The sequence below is a fragment of the Biomphalaria glabrata genome, chromosome 1, assembly GCF_947242115.1.
Source record: "Biomphalaria glabrata chromosome 1, xgBioGlab47.1, whole genome shotgun sequence".
Taxonomy (NCBI): domain Eukaryota; kingdom Metazoa; phylum Mollusca; class Gastropoda; family Planorbidae; genus Biomphalaria; species Biomphalaria glabrata.
The window spans coordinates 9022576-9047590 of NC_074711.1; the positions used below are offsets into that span (position 1 = coordinate 9022576).

At 38.6% G+C, this 25015-nt stretch overlaps 1 protein-coding gene across 6 annotated transcripts in view; it reads left to right on the forward strand.

Annotated features, from left to right (window-relative positions):
- LOC106066265 (5'-AMP-activated protein kinase subunit gamma-1-like) overlaps positions 1 to 25015 on the forward strand; it is a 236018-nt gene that overhangs the window by 142648 nt on the left and 68355 nt on the right. Inside the window, exon 1 of one of the 6 annotated variants that reach the window (XM_056020645.1) lies at positions 6544 to 6843. The exons of 4 other annotated variants lie outside the window; for them this stretch is intronic. In XM_056020645.1, coding sequence (XP_055876620.1) covers positions 6772 to 6843 — 72 coding nt within the window. In that variant the 5' untranslated portion in view covers positions 6544 to 6771. Of the gene's footprint in view, positions 1 to 6543; positions 6844 to 19832; positions 20090 to 25015 lie in introns of those variants that run through there. One more of the 6 variants, XM_056020657.1, reaches the window with a different exon arrangement.

Consider the following 25015-nt stretch of genomic DNA (forward strand, 5'->3'; position numbering starts at 1 on the left):
TATTTGTAAAATACAAAGGTCAAAATTGTATTTCTAAAAGTAGATAAATTGTCAAATAGGAAATACATGTATGCTGTGTTCTCTTTTTGTTGATCACCTTCTCATATTTCATCGTTGGTGCCGCCACTGACATAGTATCTTTGAGTATGATCTATGAAAGTATTTTCAGTCTTTCTTCCTTGTCACTTGTGCTGTTCTCTTCCCCCATTTTGTGTGTGTGTGCGCGTACTCAGGCATAAATGGGCATATGGTTAGCTAGAAAAGAAACAGAAGTCACCTCTTGGGGAAACGGTTCGCATGTTGGTATCTTACATCTATATACTACCCGGTCAAGGATCACGAATTTGGTTGGTTTTGTTTGTCTGGTGTCCCGTGTAACTCCACATTGCTGGCTTTGTTCAATAGTCTACAGATCAATAAGCAATCAGTGCTGCGTGAACCCAATGGAGAGATAGTAGTCGTCCTGCTCCCACCTTTTTGTTTGTCCTAATCTGTCAGATTGACCTTTTTTTAAAAAATAATAGATTAATTAAATTAAAATAAATCTTGTTCCTTAATCTCGAGAAATTAAATTTGCACAATGGTTTATCCGTTTTCACCCATAACAATATTCCATATTATTTTCAATAATAAAAAAAAAACATAAATTATAAGCTAAGTGATATGTGACATTTAAAAAATACCAAGTTGATTTCTGCCATGTTTTATCTATCGTCTGGTAATGCTGATCAATCTTGAAATACATCGTCTGCATATTTTGGCACCAAATGGAAATCAGTATTTCGTCATTTTCAGAACGAGGCTATAACAATCCTATTTTATGTTTCTATCTTCTGCTATTGTACCTTGCAACTGTGTTTAAACGTTGATTTCGTTTCATATTGAATTATTTAGTTTTAATATCAAGTTCACTTTTGCCAACTCAACCGCTGTAGGCGTATTATTATTTTTTTACTTGTAAAACATGAAATAACTGAATAAATGGTGAACAATGTTATATATTACTTTGATTACAAAATAAACAAAATCAACTTGAGATGAAATGAAATAGAGTAGACTTTATAATTATACAAATGGTAATTTGAACAAATTCTCACAACAGAAACACGTCTTTTACCTCTAGCCATCTGGAGTCGTCTGTTAGGCAGAACCGCTGATGACAATGCCGCTTATCTTGCATTATTCATGGTACATAGCCACCACCCAATCGCAAACCTCTTCCCACCGTCACCATAGTAACATAACATTAATGAAGGTTTTATGTGGCCAGCACAACGACCATCCGCCTTTACTCCCCCAGAGCATGTCATTATAGAGTAGAGTGGACTCGGGGGGCGTCCTAAAATCGCAAAGTTCAAACTACCAGAAGTCATCAGGATTCGAACTTGAGACTCCTCGCTTGAGCCAAGCGCTTTACCACACTTCGGAGTTTAATAACTTGAACGCTCTCGAGGGGAAAATGTGTTGAATACACCATACACCGGTCTCGTTCGGACACGTTTATTTATCTATCATTCTCTTCCCTTGTAAACTTTCCAATTGTGAATTTGTTCCAAAGAATTAAACACTTTACAATCGTAACATGACCTGTGCTGAGTATTGATTATTTTGTCTTGGCGTAGACACTAGAAGTCAGGCATCCTGTATGTAACATGGACTCGTCACATCCGGAACTTGTCTGGCAGACGTCAAAGTAAACACGGGCTCTTTAGCTTAGGAGTTTCAAATGATGCCCACTCCCACGTAGAGAAGAAAATACAGCCACTTCCGGGAGAAGGAATCGTGGGTAGAATTAGTATAAAAAGACAAGGCGGCCAGCAGCGACTTCAGTTGGGTCAAAATCTCAAATAAACGAATGGATATTCTGTGCTTAAACGATGGGTTTGTTGGTGGTAAGAGAATGAAGAACAATACTTGCCCGCACCTCCAGCACCCACTTAGTAACGCCGCTGGGTAGACTGATAGTTGAAAGATAGAAATAATAACTAGATGGAAAGTTAAATTAACAATAAATTTTTAATATTTGCGCATTAATAAGTATGACAACTACCCAACTTTTATACTGTTTACTATTGATGTAATACAGGTGAAAATGGATTGGAATAGATGGAGATAATTAAATAGATAGATAGTTAAATAGAAATGATTGCTAGATGATAGATTGAAGGGCAGATTGAGGACTACCAACTTTAACAAGGTTAACTATTGATGTACAGTATACAGGGGAAAATGGATTGGAAACAAAATCTGAATGCAAACAAATTCAACAAATACATTTGAAAGCGTGGATCAATACTTCCCAGGGAGTTTTTTTGTCCAACTCTTGCACATAGACACCTTGCCTCCAACACTCCTCTATTCAGTGACGTACTCACATACACACTCACTCTCTCTCTCTCTCTCTCTCTCTCTCTCTCTCTCTCTCTCTCTCTCTCAAGCGTACGTATGACGTTGTATCAACGTGCATTCTCTAGTCTTCACTCAATTAACTGGCAATTACTTGAAGCAATCGTTTCGCTCGAGACTCACCTCGTCTTTCTCAGAGCATGTCTTGCTGGGTAATCTCAGTCTCACCGATCTCATTGGATAGGTTTCTTTAATACCTTCAGTGTTACACTACTAACATCAGTGAACTTGTGATGTTGACCATCGATGGTATAATTTGAAGGGCGCGATGGCTGAGGAGTTAAGCGCTTGGGTTCTGAACCTGGGACCATTTAGTTCGAATTTCAGTCAAGACTGGGATTTTGAACATCGGAATTTTTAGGGCGCCTCTGAGTCCACCCAACTCTAATGGGAACCTGACTTTAGTTGGGAAAAGTAAAGACGATTGATAGTTAACCGTTGGTCAAAGAAACAAATGACCTTAACATCATCTGCCCCAAGGTCTGAAAAGGGAAACTTTACATTAGCACTTCAAAAGTCTAGAAACAAAAGAGAAAATTAACAGTCAATAGGATAGATCTAGTTAAAGGTAAGTGCTGTCAAACAGAAGCTCCTGGGTTTAATTCCATTTCGTATAGACTTGTAAATTAACACTTTCTAGTTATTTGCTTCTACCCCACCTTTACATTCCACACCTTCAAATCAGCAGACGACACTAACCAACAAAAAGTACAGAATAATTTATAAATCTAAATATAGATCTAGAAGGCAGGGGACGCTACTGGTTTCTTTATTGAGAACTCTCATCTCCCCTCTCTTGAGCTCCCTCCGCCTGTAAACCTAAAGTTAAGTTTATTGTTAGTAGAACTTTAAGTGTATTGACAAATATATGAATACAATGGACTAAAATAGCCAATACATCAATATTTAGTGGTCCCAGAAGACAACTAAAGCCGCTATTAGTTTGTGTGGGTCTTTCTGTCCGTCCCGTTTAGCTCGCAAAAACATAATCTTGCAAAGTTCCGGTGCAACGGCTACTTGTTTAACTTGTGTTTTTAACATTAATTATGCATTCATTTTTTTTTTCATAAAAATACACTTTTTTTTTTTCATAAAAATACACATTTTTTTTTTTCATAAAAATACACATTTTTTATTTTTTTCATAAAAATACACTTTTTTTTTTTTTCATAAAAATACACTTTTTTTTTTTTAATTGAAAAGACTTCAGGGAAAGTGAGTCTTTTATAAAATATATCTATCAGACTTTTTCATTGATAACTCTAGAGGCTTCATCGATGGTTTGTGCATCGGTACAAACAAATTTAGTACGTTTCCAAGGAAATTAAATGTGAATTACAATTTCTTGAAACGCAAAAGCCACAATTTTTTGTTTGTTGCTGTTTTTGTTTCAGAAATCTTATAGGTCATTGAAAATGTGTGTGTTCAGGAGGAGGTAAATCCTAAACGAATGTTAATAACACACTTTCCTTTTGATTGACACCTTTCTCCTTTTGACTGACACTTTTATATGATTGTGTTGTTAACATGTTGGGACATACGGTGTAGTATTTTTTTTTTCATTGATAGATTTAACTGCATGTATCTAAGTCCGTGAAAATAAAATGCTTGCAACCTTTAATATGTTACTTCATACAGAGACCCCCTCATCCCCACACTCAAACATAGTTATCTGTGTTTGATCTGCTAATGATGGAGATACGGGATCGTTTAAAAATGAGAATTGTTTTAAGAAAAAACATTGAGTTCATATAGGCCTACATAGAGAGTAGACTGTGGTTCACTTGTGCGGGGTAGCCTATTGGGATAAGAATGAAACATTGGCTTGATTCAATATGTTGTTGTTTTTTTTAAAGTGATTTGATTGGTTTTTGTGGTCCATGCATCGGATTGTTGACATAACGTTCAGAAGTTCGAATCCTGGGTGGAGTTATCTTCTGTTGGCACATACTTCACTTGGGGGGGGGGGGGTTGTGACTTAGTGGTTAAGCACTCGGCTTCCGAACCTGGGATTCTGGGTTCGAATCTCTGTGAAGACTGGGATTTTGAATTTCGGGATTTTTTGGACTCCCCTGAGTCCACTCAACTCTTATGGGTACCTGACTTTAGTTTTGGAAAGTAAAGGCGGTTGGTCGTTGTGCTGGCCACATGACACCCTGCTTTTTAAACCGTTGGCCAAAGAAACAGATGACTTTAACATCATCTGCCCCATAGATCGGAAGGTCTGAGAAGGGGAACTTTACTTGAGATACTTCCCTTTAATGTTCCGATGAGGCATCAAGATGTCTTTATTTCGGTGATGCCCGTTCGATTACCCAACATTTTATTTTTGCATGCTTCTGAAGTAGTCAGTGAGTAGGCTGCAGTACACAACAAGGGTCGCTGGCTGGTTTCCATTCGAAGTACAAGGCGCAAAAGTCATTCCCCTCTGCTCCATTGAACGGAAGTGTTTCTTGGCGATTAGCTGAAGACAATGTTCAAGTTTGCCGTGTACACGCGTTCATTTACCTCAGCACACAGAGATAAAACAGGACTGTCTCCTTTTAGTTCTTCAGTCACGTGACATTCTAAAAATTCTTCTTTCCCAGTGGCGTTGACAATGTGACAAGCCATGACCTAAAAGAATTGACATTTAAGCTTACTACTCCTCACTCTCTCTTTCAATTTTTCCCTCCCTCTCTCTCTCCCTTTCCCTCTCCCTCTCACTCTCTCCCTCTTCCTCTCCCTCTCCCTCTCTCTCTTCCTCTCTCTCCCTCTCTCTCACGCTCTCTCTCTCTCCGTCTCTTTACCTCCCTTCCTTTCTCCTTCTCTCTCCCTCTCCCTCTCTCTTTTCTTCTTCCTCTCTCTCACTCTCTCTCTCTCCGTCTCTTTACCTCCCTTCCTTTCTTCTTCTCCCTCTATCTCTCTTTTTTCTCTCCTCTCACTCGCTCTCTCCCTTCCCCTATCTATCTATATAAATTTCTCTCTCTGTCTCTCTCTCTCTCTCTCTCTCTCTCTCTCTCCACTTACATGGTACTATCCTATATTTTATGTGTGTGTCTTTCACCTCCACCCCTCGGCAAGATAACTGCACCCCCATTTTCGTTGTCAGTTGTCTGCGCCTCTGGTTTCATGCTCAGGTGCTTTGGCGTGTGTTGACGATTTCGAAGGAGAGAGAGAGCGAGAGAGAGGGAGGGACAGAGGGAGGGAGGGAGATAGAGAGGCTTAGAAAGAAAAGAGGAAGCCAGGCGTTAAGAAACACGACAACGGAAAGGAGAACGATGAAAAACGAGGGTGGGGGGATGTGTGGTGGGGTGGAGAGAAGTTACGGAAGTATTTTGTTTTAACAAATTTCTCCTACTTTTATTCCAGTTCCAACAGTCACCATTCTGCTAACATCAACCAACATCATCTTGTTTATTCAGCCCACCCCCTTCTTCCCACCCCTTTCTTTCCTTGGATTGTACTTGGCGCGCGCTTACAGCGTTTTCACCCCCCTCCCCCCCAAAACCCACCACACACACCTCACCCTCCCCCCCTTCTCCTTTTAATCCTGTCTTTTATCATCGTCAGTTTGCTCTAAGTAGACCAATTCAGTGCTGCTGTAAGTCTGTGATGGTATAGAAAACGTTTTTGTTTGGAGACTGTTGGTATCATACTGTGTACTTTAGTGACTGACTGTGTCGCTAGAGAAGTTGAGGGAACCGATGTCCGTTCCCTTACATGTTCCCAGAACTACTTTTGGCTACACTGAGACTAATTATCTCATTCTCATTTCATCAGGATACTATCTTTTGAAGCCCATTTCAACATTAGGGCCCTATATATAGTCGAAAAGTAAATGTAGCCGCAAAAAGTTATGATTATTTTTGGGTTCGATACATTTCTCCCAGGATTATTTTGCTCAGTTTATCGGATCATTGATTACTAATCTCAAGAATTGATTAATCTCAATCTTTCGAAGACAACTCGTTGGAGTATAGCTCTCGGTGGTGTAGCATGTTAATCTCTTTAATCATACCGCTGCAGAGGTTTGCAACAAATGGAATCGATTACAAGTGTTCCCTGTGTAGTCGCTTGACGCGATTCTGACAATGAGTACAAGTAGAGAACCCTGACCCTACATTAAAGTTGAAGCTTGGACGGACCAAAAAAAACAACAAACCGAAGCGTTATTGCCTCGGCGTTCACAGACCGATATCTTGTTGCCTAAGTATTTACAAACTGATTTCGTTATTGCATAAGTACCAACAAGATCGATACTTGATTGCCTTAGCGTTGAATAGTCGGAAAAATGTCGCGGTAGTGGATAGAATCGACGATCTTTGAGAACATCGTACACAGTATTGAAAGTGTTTATTTCCTTATTGTGTTGTTGTATGATCGATGCTAAGTGCGCCTCTAACCCTGGATCCTTTCTGTTGTATCGGTAAAAGGGGGACCGCCAGTTATGGTCTTGTAAGTAGCCCTAAACTTTTTATGTTTTTATTTGTTTATTACATAGAGTGGTTGCTGACATATTATCGATAACGTCGCCTAAATAGTGCCAAATGCGTTATAAAATAGAAACATACAGAGTTCCTCTTTTGTGATGTCAGGTCTTATGGGTAAGTTATTGGAGATTTTTGTACATGGGACAAAAAAACTATAAATAGCAAGCTTTTTGGCGCATCCGGTGTGCAGAATAAAGGAAGTGATGGCAATGTTTTTAAAAAGCTCCATGTCAAATATATTGCACATTGATACACTACAGAATGAAATGGTTGAAGGCGTTCTGCTTAAAACTTTTATTTAGTTGGCAATATTAAAGTTCAATTTTTCGACCTTGACCTTGTTTACTTTATCGTGAGAATCTCCCTTAAGTTTACTGTGATTGAATAGATTTAGTGGGGGTTACAGTTATGATTGAAAACTATGACTTAATGATTCTGTTTTCTTCGCGAGTAGATCATGCTAACTTGGCTCTAACAATGTAAACATGGACTCGCAGCCCTTGTCTTAAGCCTCTATGTTGTTTATTGTAAATATAAACCATGTCTGGGTCAGCCGACCTGATGATCTAGGTCTTCGTTTATGTATTGTTGTAAATATTTAAAACTGACATGACTCGATTATCTAAGAGTTAGTAGGATGTATATCTAGGTCAGGCGGGGGTTCCCCTGATTACTTTATGGGCTGTGTAGTCAAAGGTTTTACGATGGTGTCGTGCGTGCAGTGCAAAGGTACCCCGCGTTTATTTTTTAATATATTGGTAGACACAGACGGACAAACTGAAGCTTAGAACACCAACCATTACGTGGATTTGAACTCTGGACTCTCATGTGGTAACCGAGCGCTTTGCTACTCCTCTCCGTTCCGTAACTCATGCACTAAATATTTGTACATTCCTATAAATAAATTAGTACCTTGTGTTTTAAGGCTGAGTGGTAAAGTGCTTGGCTTCCGAAACGAGAGGTCCCGGGTGTGGATCCTGGTGAAGACTGGGATTTTTAATTTTGGAATTTTAAGGACGCCTCTGAGTCCACCTAACTCTAATGTGTACCCGACCTTAGTTGGGGAAAATAAAGCGGATGGTCGTTGTGCTGGCCACATGACACTCCCTGCTCGTTAACCGTTGGCCTTCACATCATCTGCCCCATAGGGCAGGGGAGTTCTTTATACTATTTACATTGCTTTTTACTAATAAAGGTAGACTGTGCAATGACCTTCTTATATAAATAGAATATAGTGTGTACAGTAGTTTGACTGATGTAGATCTTGGTGTAAACTAACTGTTGATACTGTGAAGGCATATAAACAACAGACAGGAAAAGAGCAAGTGTAATCTTAGCGTTGATCTGGTTAACCCCGACATCATTGCCAGTAGATGTGTTCTAAACTTGGAGACTTTGCAATAATGTTATCTTCTGTTATCAATCAGCCGTGTCGTCCCCCGGGTGTGGGGTTACATCCGGGAATGTCTCTCTTCGTAGTTCACTTTGATCTTGGGAGAAATAATACTTTGAATAACGGACAGCGTTAAATTTATAGTGTGTGTGTGTGGCTATTAGAGAAAGAAGGAGAGATAGGGAGAGAGTGAGAGACAGATTAGACTGACAAAAAACTGATGGGATATTATTTTAGAGCAAAGTTTTACATATTAAAGTTACATTAAAGACAAAACAAAAAACTTTATGATTAATTTTTCTTTCCCTCTCTGTCTGTTTCTTTCTTTTTTTTCTTCTCTCTTTTTCTCTCTTCCTTCTATCTCTGTTTTGTATTTTCGTTCTCTCTTTTTGTCTCTTATTTCTCTCTCTCTTTTTCTCTCTTCCTTCTCTCTTGCTCTCTTCTTTCTGCTTCTCTTTTTCTCTCGTATTTCTGTTTCTCTATTTCTTTATTATTTCTGTATCTCTTTCACTTTCTTCTTTCTGACTCTTTTTCTCTCTTCTTTCTCTTTTGCTTTCTTCTTTCTGTTTCTCTTTAGCTCTCTCTCATTCTTTCTCTTCTTTCTCTTTTGCTCTCTTCTGTCTGTTTCTCTTTTTCTCTCATATTTCTGTTTCTCTTTTTCTCTCTTATTTCTGTTTCTCTTTTTCTCTCTTCTTTCTCTTTTGCTCTCTTCTTTCTGTTTCTCTTTAGCTCTCTCTCGCTCTTTCTCTTCTTTCTCTTTTGCTCTCTTCATTCTGCCTCTCTTTTTTTTCTTCGTTTATGTTTCTCTCTTTGTTTCTGTCTGCTTTTAAAAACTTTTCTTTACATCGTCGCCCCCCCCTCTCTCTCCCTCTCTTTCATGATCTCTTTCTCTCTGTGTGTTTCACTCTGTCCTACTCTCCTCCTTTCGACCGTAGAGGCAAGCAACAACTGCGCCAGGATGTGTATCAAAGATGACAGACTTGTCGCTCCTGACGTTGGTGGTAATCCACTCACTGGTTTAGACATCCCAGCCACCATCACAACCACCATCCCAGCCACCATCACAACCACATTCTTGAAAGAGTGTGTGTGTTAGCCTTTTCTCTCTCTCTCTCCCTGTTTACCCTCTGGTCTCTGGGTGTTCTCACTCTCCAGTAAATGGTGTATGTTACGTCACCTAATGTGGCTGTTGTTGCAAGTGGTGAACTAAACAAACAGAAGGCGTTGTTGAAACATGTCTGTTGTTTGTTAGCTGTTTATTGAGGCTTTCAAGTCGACTGTTGTCTTGAAGTCAGAAAAGAGCCATCTTATTTATTTAAGAGTTATTTTACTTAGAGAAGTTATCTTACTTACAAAAGAGTTATCTTAGAAAAAGAGTAATTTTACAGAAGTTATCTTACTTAGATAGATAGATAGATAGATAGATAGATAGATAGATAGATAGATAGATAGATAGATAGATAGATAGATAGATAGATAGATAGATAGATTTAAAAAACAAAATTTAAGTCACTCTCTTCTATACGTCTATCTGTCTGTCTGTCTGTCTGTCTGTACGTCTTGCAGGAATGAATGTTTCATGTGAGGATGTTTTATGGTAATATGTAAATTGTGTTAAACAGTCTGGAAAACTTGACGATGTGATGTCATTTTTCTAGTAATATTGTATTTGAACTTTATTTCAATTAAGTTGGAGTCATTTTGTTTTTGAAGATATATATTGTACATTGCAATCTCGAGATCCTTACCATGGAATGATGGGAATTTTTTTTTTTTTTTTTAAACAGACTTACAGAGCCACACAGAACAGAACCACGGATTGTTTGGTGTAATTTTTCTTTTCCTTTAAAAATATTTCCCGCTTTTATCGGCTATTTTAAAGTAGCAGGCACAGGCGGATGTTGATTGTATCAATGGAATGATTACATCACTTGGCGTCTGCTGCACTTTTCGACGTCTGCTAGCACTTTTGTGATTTCTGATTACTTTCCCTGGCTACTTCCCCTTGCATAGATTTAACATTGGACTTCAAAGAATAAAACAACTCTGAAAATAGAAGTGTGTTAAAGTATTTGAACCAAAAGATTTATTTTATTATAGGCTTCTGTGGTTATATTGGAATGTGAGGTCGAGTGGTATAGCGCACTACTTCAGAACCGAGGCGTCAAAGTTCAAATCCCGTTGAAAACTGGGATTCTGAGCTTTTGGGTGTATTTTAAGAGTCCACCCTACTCTATATATCCTGTCCGTACTGCTTGACCAAACTAAAATAAGTGATCTGTCGTCCTCGTGGCATTACGTGAGTTAGAAATATTTGTTTGGTCAAGTGGTCTGTATAAGCAACTCTCTCGAGGCAGGGCTTTTACCGTGTCTTGTCTAACCAACGATTGTCTACTAATAGTTTATTCAGTCATGGGACTTACTACTAGCTACACCTCTCACCTTCCCTTCTCGTTTCTTCCTCGGTCGTTCCACTGACCTTATCTGACCCAGTTAGTCTCTCGGCGTAGTCCCATAGTTCAGCCGAGGTCACTGTTCAGACGAACCATAGGAAGCACACCAGGCCGACAACGTTATTAGATCTAGATCTGGATGTGCTCTCGTGTCAAAATGCAAATATTTCTTGGTTGCGTTCAAACACAGTCATGTTATGTCCTTGATGCCTAGATTAGCAGCACACGTGTTCATGTACTTCCTCTTTGATTGTTTAACTCTTTACCTACGTAAATTTTTATCCACTTTCTGAAGGAATAATTATTTTTTTTCACATTTGTACATACTACGCTGTTATGATAAGACTTCAATAACATCTTTGTTTGTAATCAGAAAACGTTACTTTTGGTACAAAATTTTAGGAGAATGCGTGCTCTTTTTAATAAAACATAAAAATTAAAATTGATTTTAAAAAAATTAATTGAATTTAATGGGGTCAAATCAACGATGATATCTTTAATTTAGGAGTTTTACCCTTCTGGCAGAGTTGCTCCCCTTTTGTCTCTATATCGTCTCCCCCTGAATCAGCGAGGCTTGTAACTCAACGCTAAACGTGGTGCACGATTTTTGTCTTCTCAATTAAAACTTATGAACTAATTGGGTTAAATGAGAGGACACTAAAACGTCTAAACTAAAACTTTAACATTGTTTGTACACATTGTTTGTACGCATTGTTTGTACGCATTGTTTGTACACATTGTTTAGTTTAGTCATTTGCACATATAACGTTGCATTGAATCATTGACATAGACAAGACATAAATCAATTAAAAAAAAACAAGGTTACAAAGACAGTTTGTGTGGAAACACAAACTCAAAATCGGCCCCCGAAGTGGTCCACCAACGCAGGCTTCCATATTTTCAGAAAGAACATCCAAATGAAATTATATCAAAGACAAATGAGAGATAAGAATGGAGAAAGAAGGTTGACAGATCGTGTGTAGTGCCCCAACGATGTATCAGATCTTAGGATAGGTGCAAGTGAATGCAAAGTTAGATGTGAACCTGGCCTAACTAGTTCCCCTTTCAGACCTTGTGGTCTATAGGGCAGATGATGTAAAGTTCATCTGTTTTTATGGCCTACGGTTAACGAGGGTATCATGTAGCCAGCACAACGACCAACCGCCTTTACTTTTCCCCAACTAATGTCAGGTACCCATTAGAGCTGGGTAGACTCAGAGGCGCCCAAGGATTCCGAAATTGAAAATCCCAGTCTTCATCAGGATTCGAACCCGGGACCCTCGGTTCGGAAGCTAAGCGCTTTACCGCGCCTCTCCTGGTCTAACTGTAGTCTTTTAAATAATGTAATTGTCTTCAAAAGGCTCAATCTCTTATTCGAAGCCTCAAAAAAATACAGCAAAAACATATTTCCGCTATTGAAAAAAGTTTAAGAAGATGAAGTTTATAAGATTACTATTCGTTTTAAATTAGGTCTAACTTATAATGCATACTAATTAGCTTTTTCTCTTTAAAAAAACTGCTTGCATAACTGATTTTAAAAATTAGATTTTTCGCTTTTAGGAAAAAAAAAAGTAGCCGTTGCATCAGAACTTTGAATGGTCTAAAATATTGTGATGTCGGATTTTCAATATCTTTTCTAGTTTACGAGATCTAAACGGGACGGACGGACAGACATTTCGCACAAAACTAGTAGCTTTTTTTACCCTTTCGGGGGCCGCTAAAAAGTAACAAAAAAAAATTAGTCAATTAATTAGTTTATTTCTATCGAATAATGTAAATAACTTGCACATTATTGGTAGATATAGTTTTAAAGGGAGTGTGTGGAGCTCTTTACCTTTATACAATCTTTTTTTTTTTATAATAATACTGACTACGATAGAACTGATGTACTCACTATACTGAAAGTGCTAGTAGTGCCTAGAATTAGTTCTAAACAACGAGGGTGACGTGTGGAGAGGAGCGGTGGAGGGGGGAAGGGGCTGATCGGATTGCGAGGTCTCCAGTCTTTCTAAAATCTAAAACATTTTTGACAAATCTTATACAACTCACTGTCTGTCTGTCGGGTCCAAACTTTTATACATGTTTTTTTTTTGTCCCTTCTCATTCTCGGATCAAGTTGAAACTGTACACAGCTATGCATTGCACCCTAACAACACATGATAAAAAAAAGACTTATTGATTAATTATAATTAGTGGTGATTAATTATTTTGTTTGATATCGAACAAGGGAAACATTATACAGTATTGAGATATATGGTTGTAAATGTGGAGTTCTTCCCCTTTGGTAATCTTTTTTTTTTTTTTTCTTTGTATTGTTTTAAAGTATTTTTATATTTGGCTTGTTTTATATATACTATGGCTGGGCCTTGGAAGATTTCCTCCTAACTTCTGGACATCTGGATAGGTGTACTTGTTCTCCTTTTCTGTGTTTTTTTTAATGTTATTACCAAAACAATTTAAATCGCAAAGTGATTGGATGATTTCAAAAGTGGAAGAGGAATAACACCCGGATGAACGTATTCGAATACCAGCGGGGAAGAAGAAGGTAGAATCAACAGTAGAGAAAACATTGGGTAACTTCCCTTGGGAGTATCGTGAGTTTTGCAAGAAACCTGGAGAGAGATTTTAAAAAACTTGCTGACACGAGCGACGGAAGTGGAGGTTGCGAAAGACAGGAAGACATCTTGCCTGGTCAGTTTCTGTGTCCAATCGAGACCATGCGGTCCAATACGCAGTGGTTTAAGAAATTTTTTTAGAACGAAAAAAAAAAGGGAAAATAAAGGGAGATAAACTGCCTTACATAGGCATTGACATGTGATTTTGTATTCTTGAATGGAATATAAACTATAGAATGTTTTGATAAATCTAACGAACTTGGTATTCTTTATTTGTTTTACTTTGTACTATAATACCTGTAATAAATTTGAAATTCAAAGGTGGAGTATAGAAGAGTTCAATTTGGAAAAAAAATGAGTTATTTTTTAAGCAGTTTTTTTTATTGTATTTTGACCACAATTTTCTAAATCTATTTAAACAATGTCTCTATTCAACCTGTAACTTTGTGGAAACTTCTGGGTGGGTGGGCGAACCTTTTTGGACAAAGGAGGAGAACTCGAAACTTCTCTAACGATTTTCCTAGAAATTTAATACACCAGACACCATCTTAATGCACCAGACACCATCTTAATACACCAGACATAATCTTAATACACAAGATACCATCTTAATACACTAGACATAATCTTAATACACAAGACACCATCTTAATACACTAGACACCATCTTAATACACCAGACATAATCTTAATACACAAGACACCATCTTAATACACTAGACATAATCTTAATACACAAGACACCATCTTAATACACTAGACACCATCTTAATACACCAGACAAAATCTTAATACACAAGACACCATCTTAATACACTAGACACCATCTTAATACACCAGACACCATCTCAATACACCAGACACCATCTCAATACACTAGACACCATCTCAATACACTAGACACCATCTCAATACACCAGACACCATCTTAATACACCATACATAATCTTAATACACAAGATACCATCTTAATACACTAGACACCATCTTAATACACTAGACACCATCTCAATACACTAGACACCATCTCAATACACTAGACACCATCTCAATACACCAGACACCATCTCAATACACTAGACACCATCTCAATACACTAGACACCATCTTAATACACTAGACACCATCTTAATACACTAGACACCATCTTAATACACTAGACACCATCTTAATACACTAGACACCATCTTAATACACTAGACACCATCTCAATACACCAGACACCATCTTAATACACCAGACATAATCTTAATACACAAGATACCATCTTAATACACTAGACATAATCTTAATACACAAGACACCATCTTAATACACTAGACACCATCTTAATAAACCAGACACCATCTTAATACACTAGACACCATCTCAATACACTAGACACCATCTTAATACACTAGACACCATCTTAATACACTAGACACCATCTCAATACACCAGACACCATCTCAATACACTAGACACCATCTCAATACACAAGACACCATCTTAATACACAAGACACCATCTTAATACACTAGACACCATCTCAATACACTAGACACCATCTTAATACACTAGACACCATCTCAATACACCAGACACCATCTCAATACACTAGACACCATCTCAATACACAAGACACCATCTTAATATTCTAGACACCATCTTAATACACTAGACACCATCTCAATACACCAGACACCATCTCAATACACTAGACACCATCTCAATATACTAGACACCATCTTAATACACTAGACACTATCTCAATACACTGGACACCATCTTAATACACTAGACACCATCTTAATACACTAGACACCATCTTAATACACTAGACACCATCTCAATACACAAGACATAATCTTAATACACAAGACACCATCTTAATACACAAGACACCATCTCAATACACTAGACATCATCTCAATACACTAGACACCATCTTAATACACTAGACACCATCTTAATACACAAGACACCATCTCAATACACTAGATACCATCTCAATACACAAGACATAATCTTAATACATCAGACATCATTTTATTCTTTCTTTCATGACCGTATTATAAACCCCACCCATCCCTCACTTCTGCCACCAACATTTGATCAATGGCTTAATTCTCACTAGATTCAAGCGTATATTGCAGATATTTGGGTGGTGAAGGGGTATTGAGAACTGAGATGATAAGTTCCGTCTATGAAGAGGATTGATGACTCGTTCTGGAGAACACCGGTTGAGGGCGGGGAAACGAGGGTGGTGGGGTGCGTTAAGCACGTGTGACTAAGACGCTGATGTAGCTGTTACTTAAGTGTAGACAGTTTACTGCTCCTGTAGGCTATGACGTTGCTGATATACTGCATACAAGGACGTGTATTGTTCCAAAACATGATACGCTGACGTAGGGCTACGGCGTACACTCTCATGCTGCTAAGTTTGATGGGAGATAGTAATCTTAATAAAGAAACCATCAGTCTTTTTTTTTCCGGTATGAATCCGGCCGGAATTTAGGATAAAGATTGACTTATAAATATATTGAAGTGAGTCGACATTTCAGCTAGCTTCACATAACCAAACTAAAATACATACAGCCTAATAAAGTCAAAATCAAGATACAAAGCCTCTCTATCTCTGTCTCGCTCTTTCCTCTCTGCTTTTCTCTCTGTCTCTTTATATTTCTCTCTCTCTCTCTCTCACACACACACTTTCTCTGCTCTTCTCTAGGTCTATGTGTCTTTCTCACTTTCTCTGCTCTTCTCTCTCTCTCTGTCTCTCCCTTCTTGTCTCTGTCTCTGTCTTCCTTTCAATCTTTCTCACAGGTCTCACATTCATCGTCCATGTCATAGATCTAAATATGACACTATTATATTTCATTATCTATAAGTACAAAGCTTATTTTCAAAACGTCCTATCTCCAGAGCATCCTTTGCTACGTTATAGTTTCAACATTTTGCTTCGAACAAATAACAAGACTCCGGTGACATCTCATTACAAGCACGTGCACTCTAATAAATGTTAGCTTCGCGTGGAATGCCCTGATTAACGACGGGCTGAAATACTAGTAGAGATATTCAAGTTTATTACAAAACATGCACACACACACACTTCACACACACTCACAAAAAGGCATGAATCAATACCAGAATTTTGTGTCTTGTTTTGTTAACTTTTGAGCTTTGAAATGTGTCGACGCTCGTGGGGGGGGGGGGCATTCCTATTCCAATTAGTTGAGTCTAGTGGCAGTGGCAGTGGTCACAATTTCTGCTCGGCATCTTCGCTGCTATGACTGTCCTGTAGCACTGAACACCAACACTAGCACTGATTGCTCATGATATTTGCACTAGCCGCATGAACATCAGCACTGACCCCTTGGGACACCAGCACTGACCCCTTCAATGACCCCTTGTCACATTAGCACTGTTCCCTTGTGCCGCCATAAGAAATCTCCTCTGTGACACCTTGACCGATTCCTTGTGCCATTAGCACTGGCGCCTTGTGACACAAAAAATGATCCCTTGACCACCGCAACTGATCACTTGTGGCAATTGCACTGATCCCTTGTGGCTGTAGCACTTATTCCCCCTTCGGCTCAAGCAGTGCTTTGATCAAATGAACAGTCGTAGCTTTTTCTTCACTTGCTATAGATTAGAGGAATTTCGAGAGGTGAGGCACTGGACTAGATAAAGATGGAGGCAGGGCTGGTTATAAGTTAACCCCTGAAGTCATGGACACGACGATATAAGGTCGAATCCTCTGCCATTTCGATTGGACATTTAATTAGACGGGATATCATGTATTCCTTGAAAATCAAACCTTGGGAAAATAGTAAATATTGGCTTCCGGTTTACTTTCTAAAGTAAGCCTATTCCCCCCCCTCCTCCACACTTTTTTTTTCTTTTTAATAGCCCAGGGGAATAGCGTGGCTCACAAGAACACACACACACAAAGACTCTATACACAGACACACTATAATTGCACATAAGCGCACACACACACACTCGGCTCTAACCACATAAGCGATACACAGTGGCTCTCTCCCCTGTCCAATAGTGTCGGAAGGGACATTTCACCAAATGATTGCTTTCGGTAATTGGATTCGATAGTGGAGCCGCGGCTCGCTTGGAAGCGGCAGCCACTGTTGAGTCAGTCCCTTTGCCTTCATCTGGGTCTGAAAAAAAAAATAAGACATGGGATTGGGTGGGGGGGGGGGCTGCTCCGTTACTTATTTAACACTAAAAATCTGGGCTGAGTCTCAGAGGTTAAGGCTGTGTGTCAGAGGATGAACTCACCGCACTAATGGCATATTGGGTAAATTGTGGTCTTGAAATTAAAATTACGTGGTAGGAATATTCGGATTTATTAGAGTGAATGTCATCTCATCAAAAACAGATTATGTGTTTTATTTATTATATTTCGAATCTCAATTTTGGTGTGGAAGACTGGAATATATATTACACTTTGCGTGATTTTCATATGGTTTCAAAAGAGATAATCAAGTACGACTACTTTTGAGCATTCTCAGTATTCAATAAATTCTTGTACTGGTTCATAGAGCTTTATTTTAGTTAGGGGAAGGCTTACAGGCGGTTAGTCGTTGTGCTGGCCTTACGACACCCTCGTCAGCCGTGACCACAGAAAAATATGACCTTTACATTATCTGCCCTGCAGATCACAAGAAAGTGTATTCACATACATATGACCTATGATAACTATTTGGATATTACTATAGTAACCTATCATAGCTATTTGTATTAACTTGACTATATGTTACAGTTTGTTGATGTGATTGACGGTTGTTTGAATATTAGATTTAGACTTTGAGGCTGCGGTAACCAAATTTACATTCAAACAATTTTCTTTTGTTTTCCTTATTAAAAAAATGAATAAGAGATTGTTCTATTTAACATAGCATTAACTCTTTCTCTCCTAACTGACGATACCAGCGTTGATTTCACCAGAATGTGGTAAATAATTACGGAGAGAAAGAGTTAAAGCTTATTAGATCTTTAACGATGCTACTTGCCTCTGCGATCTAGACTAACCTATGGGTTAGCATGTCCACTTTCGCCATGGTGGAATCACTCCAGGTAGCATGTCTTCCCGGCATCCCCTTCAGTTTTCACCTTTGCTAACCAGGTGGAGTTCAACCGTTAATGTAATATACATGACTAATAGGTTCCTGAGTGCTCAGAATATGGTAACGTGATTTATGGTTGGCAAGTCTCCATTTGAAAACAAAAATATGTCCCACTAGAAAAGTTTGAATTGATTTTAGCATGAAGCGTATCGACAAGTTAGTAACGCACGTTATGTTTGTATTGTGTAACATGAATTCTTTTAGGAGAAATATATATATATATATATATATATATATATTTACATATGTAGATATATAATTCTCTTCGTGACCCAACCATGCGGGACACCACGATGAAAAAGACATGGAAAGAAAACTCCTTTATTTTTGCAAGTCGGACTAGAGTTACCCCACGGTGACAAAGAGCGAGGCTCAGGGTAAAAATGAGGAGGGGGCGTATGCTACGCCGCGGGTCGGCTCGTTAATATTATCGTTACTATCAAACCAAGGTTTGAGATGTATAGGGGCCCATCGTAGCCTACCTGCGTAGGTTTCAGGGGATAAGGAGCTTTTAATGAACCTATTTGAGATGTTCAGACACTTCACATTCACCTATCCCTTAGTATGTTGGCAGAGGCGTAGCTATGGGTGGTGGGAGGGACTGGGAGAATTTGAAAATTCCCCCGAGATTGGCATTAAATATTTAATATAACGCAAAATGCTGGGGCGCCCTAATAGGTAAAGCTCCCCGGCCCCAAAATGATGGCGAATTCCTAACTACGCCACGCATGTTAGACAGTTGGGGCACCACGCAAAAGTTGTCGACCGTCTTTCTTCTTTTAATGTCTTTTGCTAGGGTGTAGCCCTTTTCAATGGCAGGCCCATACACTGGAAATGTATGCTATCTGTTTGCTCTATCAACATGGGGCCCCTTTAACGCAACGCTCCTGTACGTGTCAGGCAATTTACTTTGTTGTCAAAACCTTTGATTGTCCTATTACTCAACAAAAATGTATACATGTTTTAAATAAAGCTTTAGTTTGAAGAGCTAGTGTGTAATAGAAAGCTCTAGCTAGATCTACGATTCCCCAGGCTGAAGTGGACAATGAGTCCAGAAAGTCTGCAGCACTGGTGAGCTTGTTTTGTTTTTCCTAATCTTGTCCTCGATGACCCAATTTCACCCACCAGCGCCGTCCGTTGCTCTACTTCTTGAGAGTTTCTCCCCTTCCAACTTTAACCTCTCCCCTCCCGCCATGCCTCGTTCACAGCCTCGATTTCTCCACACAAAGAAAGGAAAGAAGGAGATTCCCCCCTCTCGCCACCCCCCACACACACACCCACCTCCTCGCCCCCTTTACGGTGGCTTATTATACTAAGAACAATTTTTGTTATTATTATTTTGGTTCTCTGACTGCTTGCATTGCGTGTTCCCCGATGTTTTGTTTCGAAGTTTTGTTTTATTATATTTCCTAGACGCCAGTGTTCCCCATGCCGTTCACGAGGTCTAGTGTTCAAATCACCGAGAAAGTTTGACGTGTGTGTGTGTGTGTGTCGATGTGTTCTGCTAGGAAACGGGTCACGTGTCGCAGCTAACACGCTCTGCCACTGCTGTGTAGTCAACTCCAGTGTGTTCGTGTGTGAGTGTTATTATTTCACTGGTTTGGGATAATAATATTTCTCTTGTCTGGTGAGTTACTAGATCTCGATAATATAGAATGTTGTGTTTTAAAACTGACTCGTGAAAGATATGTACAGTCTACATCTAGATTCTTCTCTTAACAGACAGACCCCCCCCCCCTTTTCCAATTATGCTTTGATTCTAATGAAAGCTATGTATGTCACTATATGTAAACACAACCAAACCTATTTAGTCTATATTCCCAAAATAGTTATTGAACAAAAAAATCAATGGTAACGCTCCGCTTCTCAGAGATCTACTTTAAGATCTACACCTAGTAGACTAGTCTAAGAGTCTAGTGTTAATAATTATTTCAATGATTATTATTTTCATATGATTTTATTTGTGAGTAGTCACCCAGATTTAAACATGGGTTTATGAGTTTTAGTTTGATCTAGACTGGCTGTTTTATTTAGTCATGACTATGTCCATGACTGCTTCTTCTAACCCTCCTCCAGGGGCGTAGCTAGAAAATTTTCATCATTTTGGGGGCCCGGGGGCTTGACTTCTTTGACCTTTTTTTCTCTCTTTCTTTATAGGAATGTGAGAATTTTAAACAAAATGCATTGCGTATTAAGGCCTCCCTTTTTTCATATTCAAACTTATAAAACTACCCTCTTCTAGATTCTAGTACTACTCTCTTAAAAATGTACAGTTCACTACAATAAATGGTTTAAAGTTTAATCTTGTATGATGGATTTTTTTGAAACAATTTAGAAACTAGTACTGTGTCTAAATCAAAGAGCAATATATGGAGCGTATTCTTGGCCAGTCTTTAACTACGTGCAAAAAATTTGCCTGGAATTTGACTATAACCCAAACTTCTTCTTCTTCTTCTTTCTCATTGTTATGTTGGAGTGTTCAGATGACTAGACTGCGCAGTGGTTTCCAAATCAGGGAGCTCTCCATATAGTTTTCTATAACCCAAACAATTGTCAGAACATTTGTAGAAATCCTGAACGACCAGATAACGTGGGTGTGCGCGCGCGCGTGTGTAGAATGTTATAGTGTGTTGTTGAAATAGCAGTGAATTAAAACATGAAGCACATTTTGGCCAGGCACTGTTTTAATTAAGTTAACCATTGGTGAAGATTGTTCAATTAAGATCTTAATTAAATCTAATCAGCTGAAGATCCAGGATTGAATCCTGCTTGTGCCATCAGTTGGCAAATTAAGACCATCGACATGTAGGTTCGAAGCAATTAAAACTCGCAATTACACCTTCTAAACAACCTTGGTCTGTACCATTGCATGACTATAACAATGTTGAATACTTGGTTTTACAATGTTGAATTATTTGTTATACAGAGATGGTAGCCATTGTTGGGTTCTCCTGTGGCGGTGTTAAATGTTTGGTTCTACTAAGGCAGCGTTGAATACAAGGTTCCACTTGGTGCAGCGTCGAATGTCCTCTTATACTGGTTGCAGCATCGCCTTCTATTGGATGCAGCGTCGAATGTCCGCTTATACTGGTTTCAGCGTCGAATGCCTTCTTGTACTGGGGCGGCGTTGAATGCCTTCTACTGGGGCAGCGACAAATGCCTTCCTCTACCGGGGCAGCGTCGAATGCCTTCTTCTACTGGGGCAGCGTTGATCGCTTTGTTATACATAGGCAGTGTTGATAAAGAGTCAAGTGTTAACATGCTTTGCTGCACTGAGGCAGTTTTGACAATGATATCAGTTTCTATCTATAGTCACTGACCCTAAAATTCATTCAAATTGTGATTTCGTCATAGCACGCAGTGTGTTTAGGTTAATCTCCTTCCGGCTTGCTCTTTCTGTCCCTCTACTCTGCACGCCTGTCTCACATGTCTTTGAAGTGTCTTACGTGTGCGATCATTACAAGCTATCAAGTCGTGCATGTGAATATAGGTCAACATGGCGGCCACCGTGCACGCTTTGTCACACTTGATCTGTCACGGTCCAGTGACCAGTGAACTTAACTAACTGTTTACATTAACAGCAATAGTCGTAATGTTTGTTGCAGACCACTTTCTGGGAAGTGTGCCATGTCAGAGTAAATGTACAATATCGAGAGTGTAATTTCTTCACTGTTATGGGAGGGGGGTGTATACACACCTAGGCCTCGGAAAGGGGGGGGGGGAATTTGCATTTTAACCACAATCCTTTTCAAAGGAAAACTAAAATGACTAATTGAAGTGACACTGCCAATAATTTATCTAATTAAAAAAAATGGTTACGTTTTAACCCGAAAACATTATCTAGAAACTTATTGAAATTTTTTTTTCAATGATTGATTTTCATAAATGGCGGGAAAACTAAGTAGCTAGATTTATTGGTGTGTTTGGTGATGACTGCCTGGTCGTGAGATAAGACGCTGGACTGTCGTTCGGTCGCCTCGATGGTCCCGAGTTCATATCACACCCTCATCGCTGCCTTCCCCCGTCGTCCTGCGGGAGAGGTCTGGACTAGGAAGAATGACAAGTTTCCAATGTTCCTTCAGAATTCCAAATAACATATATGTTATGTCATATGTCATATAACTTTAAAAAAAAACCACATAGCTTGTCAACATGTCCCTTATTCTGATTCTTGTTATTTCCAAGTGTATTTTATTTATTTTTTATTCTGAAAAAGAGATTGGTTTTGTTACGAAGTATCAGTGGTGTAAGCGTACAAAGTTTAGAACCGCTGATACAGGCTGTAAAGACTATCGTTGAAGGAGAGAAAAAAAAATGTGGCTAAAAATGAATCGGTTAATCTAATTTCTGCTGTGTACTTCCGTCCTTCTGGGGGATTGTGGGATTATGATAATAGGTCAGTGATTGTAAATGTTATTGCTTTCACACTTCGGGCCGAGGGAATTCGGTCATTGATTCTAAATCTGTTAAAAGGGATCCCAGAGTATTAGTTTTCATAAGCAATCAAAATTTAAAAAAAAAAAACTTTCAAAAAGAATTATATACGGGGAAGAACCCCACATTTGCAAGTATGTAAATTATTATGCATAATTTTTCTCTTTTTTTTTTTCGATACCATACAAAAAAAAATTAGTAGTAATTAATTGACTAAATGATTTTTTAAAATTGATTCGTGTTTAGGTAGGTACAAAAGTGTTTCAAGGTTCAACATGATCAGTTGGTGGGTGTGGGATAAATAACGTGTTCAAAATGTGTAGCAGGCAGACAGGGGTAGTAAAAAAAAAAAAGGAGCGAATTCAGAGCAGTAAATCTCATTATATAGTTGTGTACACCTAGTGGTTCTCTCGTTATCTATATGACATTTCTACTGTTTTAACACCATTGTCTATGTCTCATTGTCTATGGAAGGTAAACTATTCTCCTGTACCTATCACATGATACAATTCATTATAATGGATAGCTGTCACCTTTCTATATCAGCGTATTATTAGTAGGTATACCAGAACACAGTAGACAATTTACACATGGCCGTGAATCATGTCTTAGTAATGTAACTTTGAATGTTGAATTCGTCATTGTAAAGGCTGTTAAAAATAATTTCCAAGCCTTAATTTAACGATGTATACAAGTCTTAAGTATTTCGATGTGATTATTAAAAGCAGTATGTGTGGTGTTCAATAGCAGACGGTGACTAAAAAATAAGATCTTTAAAACGTGGAAAGATTCTCTCCAATATTCTTTTTCTTTCTTTTTTTTTTTCTTTTTTTTCCTTTTTTTTTCTTTTTTTTCCTTTCTTTTTCTTTTTTCTTTCTTTTCTTTTTCTTTATGTTCTTTTTTCTTTCTTTTTTTTTCTTTCTTTTTTTTTTCTTTCTTTCTCCCCTTTTTATCTCCGAAAAAAATAGCCTCTGAAATAGATCTAGTATTTACTCTCGGAACTTATGAGACGAATTGGCCTGATCTTGTCTTTTTGTCAATGGACAGTTATTATTTTGTCAACAGACAGTTATAATTTTGTCAACAGACAATTATTCTTTTGTCAACTGACAATTATTCTTTTGTAAAGTGCAATAAGAAATTCTCTCCCTTTGTTATTTTGAACCTGACCACTTGGTTTCCTCCCTTTGCTCTGTTTGTCCCCCGTTACTAATTATGAAACATGTTTATCTCCTCTTTCAATGTCAAAAAAAATAATAAGATGGAGATATTGTTTGATCTGAATTCTTTGTTTTAAATAAGCTATACTTGTTCTAGAGTCTTGTTTATGGCTTTAGAATATCCTTTTAAAATAAAATCATTAATTTTGCAAACAAAAATTGTGATTGATGTTCTTAGGAATTGTTTTAATGAGTACAGATGTCAGGATGTTATGTTGTCTTAAAGATGGAGGTAATTAATACCAAAGTTTCCATTTAGCTTCAGGCTGGTCTATTGCTGTGCAAATAACTGAAGTTTTTTTTTAGCATTAACCTGGCAGAAGCTCCACATACACTGGCCAGTTCACATTTGTATGGGCTGTAGTGTACCAGTACTCTGGCCAGTTCACATTTGTATGGGCTGTAGTGTACCAGTGCCTTGGCTAGTTCACATTTGTATGGGCTGTAGTGTACCAGTACCCTGGTCAGTTCACATTTGTATGGGCTGTAGTGTACCAATACCCTGGCTAGTTCACATTTGTATGGGCTGTAGTGTACCAATACCCTGGCTAGTTCACATTTGTATGGGCTGTAGTGTACCAGTACCCTGGCTAGTTCACATTTGTATGGGCTGTAGTGTACCAGTACCCTGGCTAGTTCACATTTGTATGGGCTGTAGTGTACCAGTACTCTGGCCAGTTCACATTTGTATGGGCTGTAGTGTACCAGTACTCTGGCCAGTTCACATTTGTATGGGCTGTAGTGTACCAGTACTCTGGCTAGTTCACATTTATATGGGCTGTAGTGTACCAGTACTCTGGTCAGTTCACATTTGTATGGGCTGTAGTGTACCAATACCCTGGCTAGTTCACATTTGTATGGGCTGTAGTGTACCAATACCCTGGCTAGTTCACATTTGT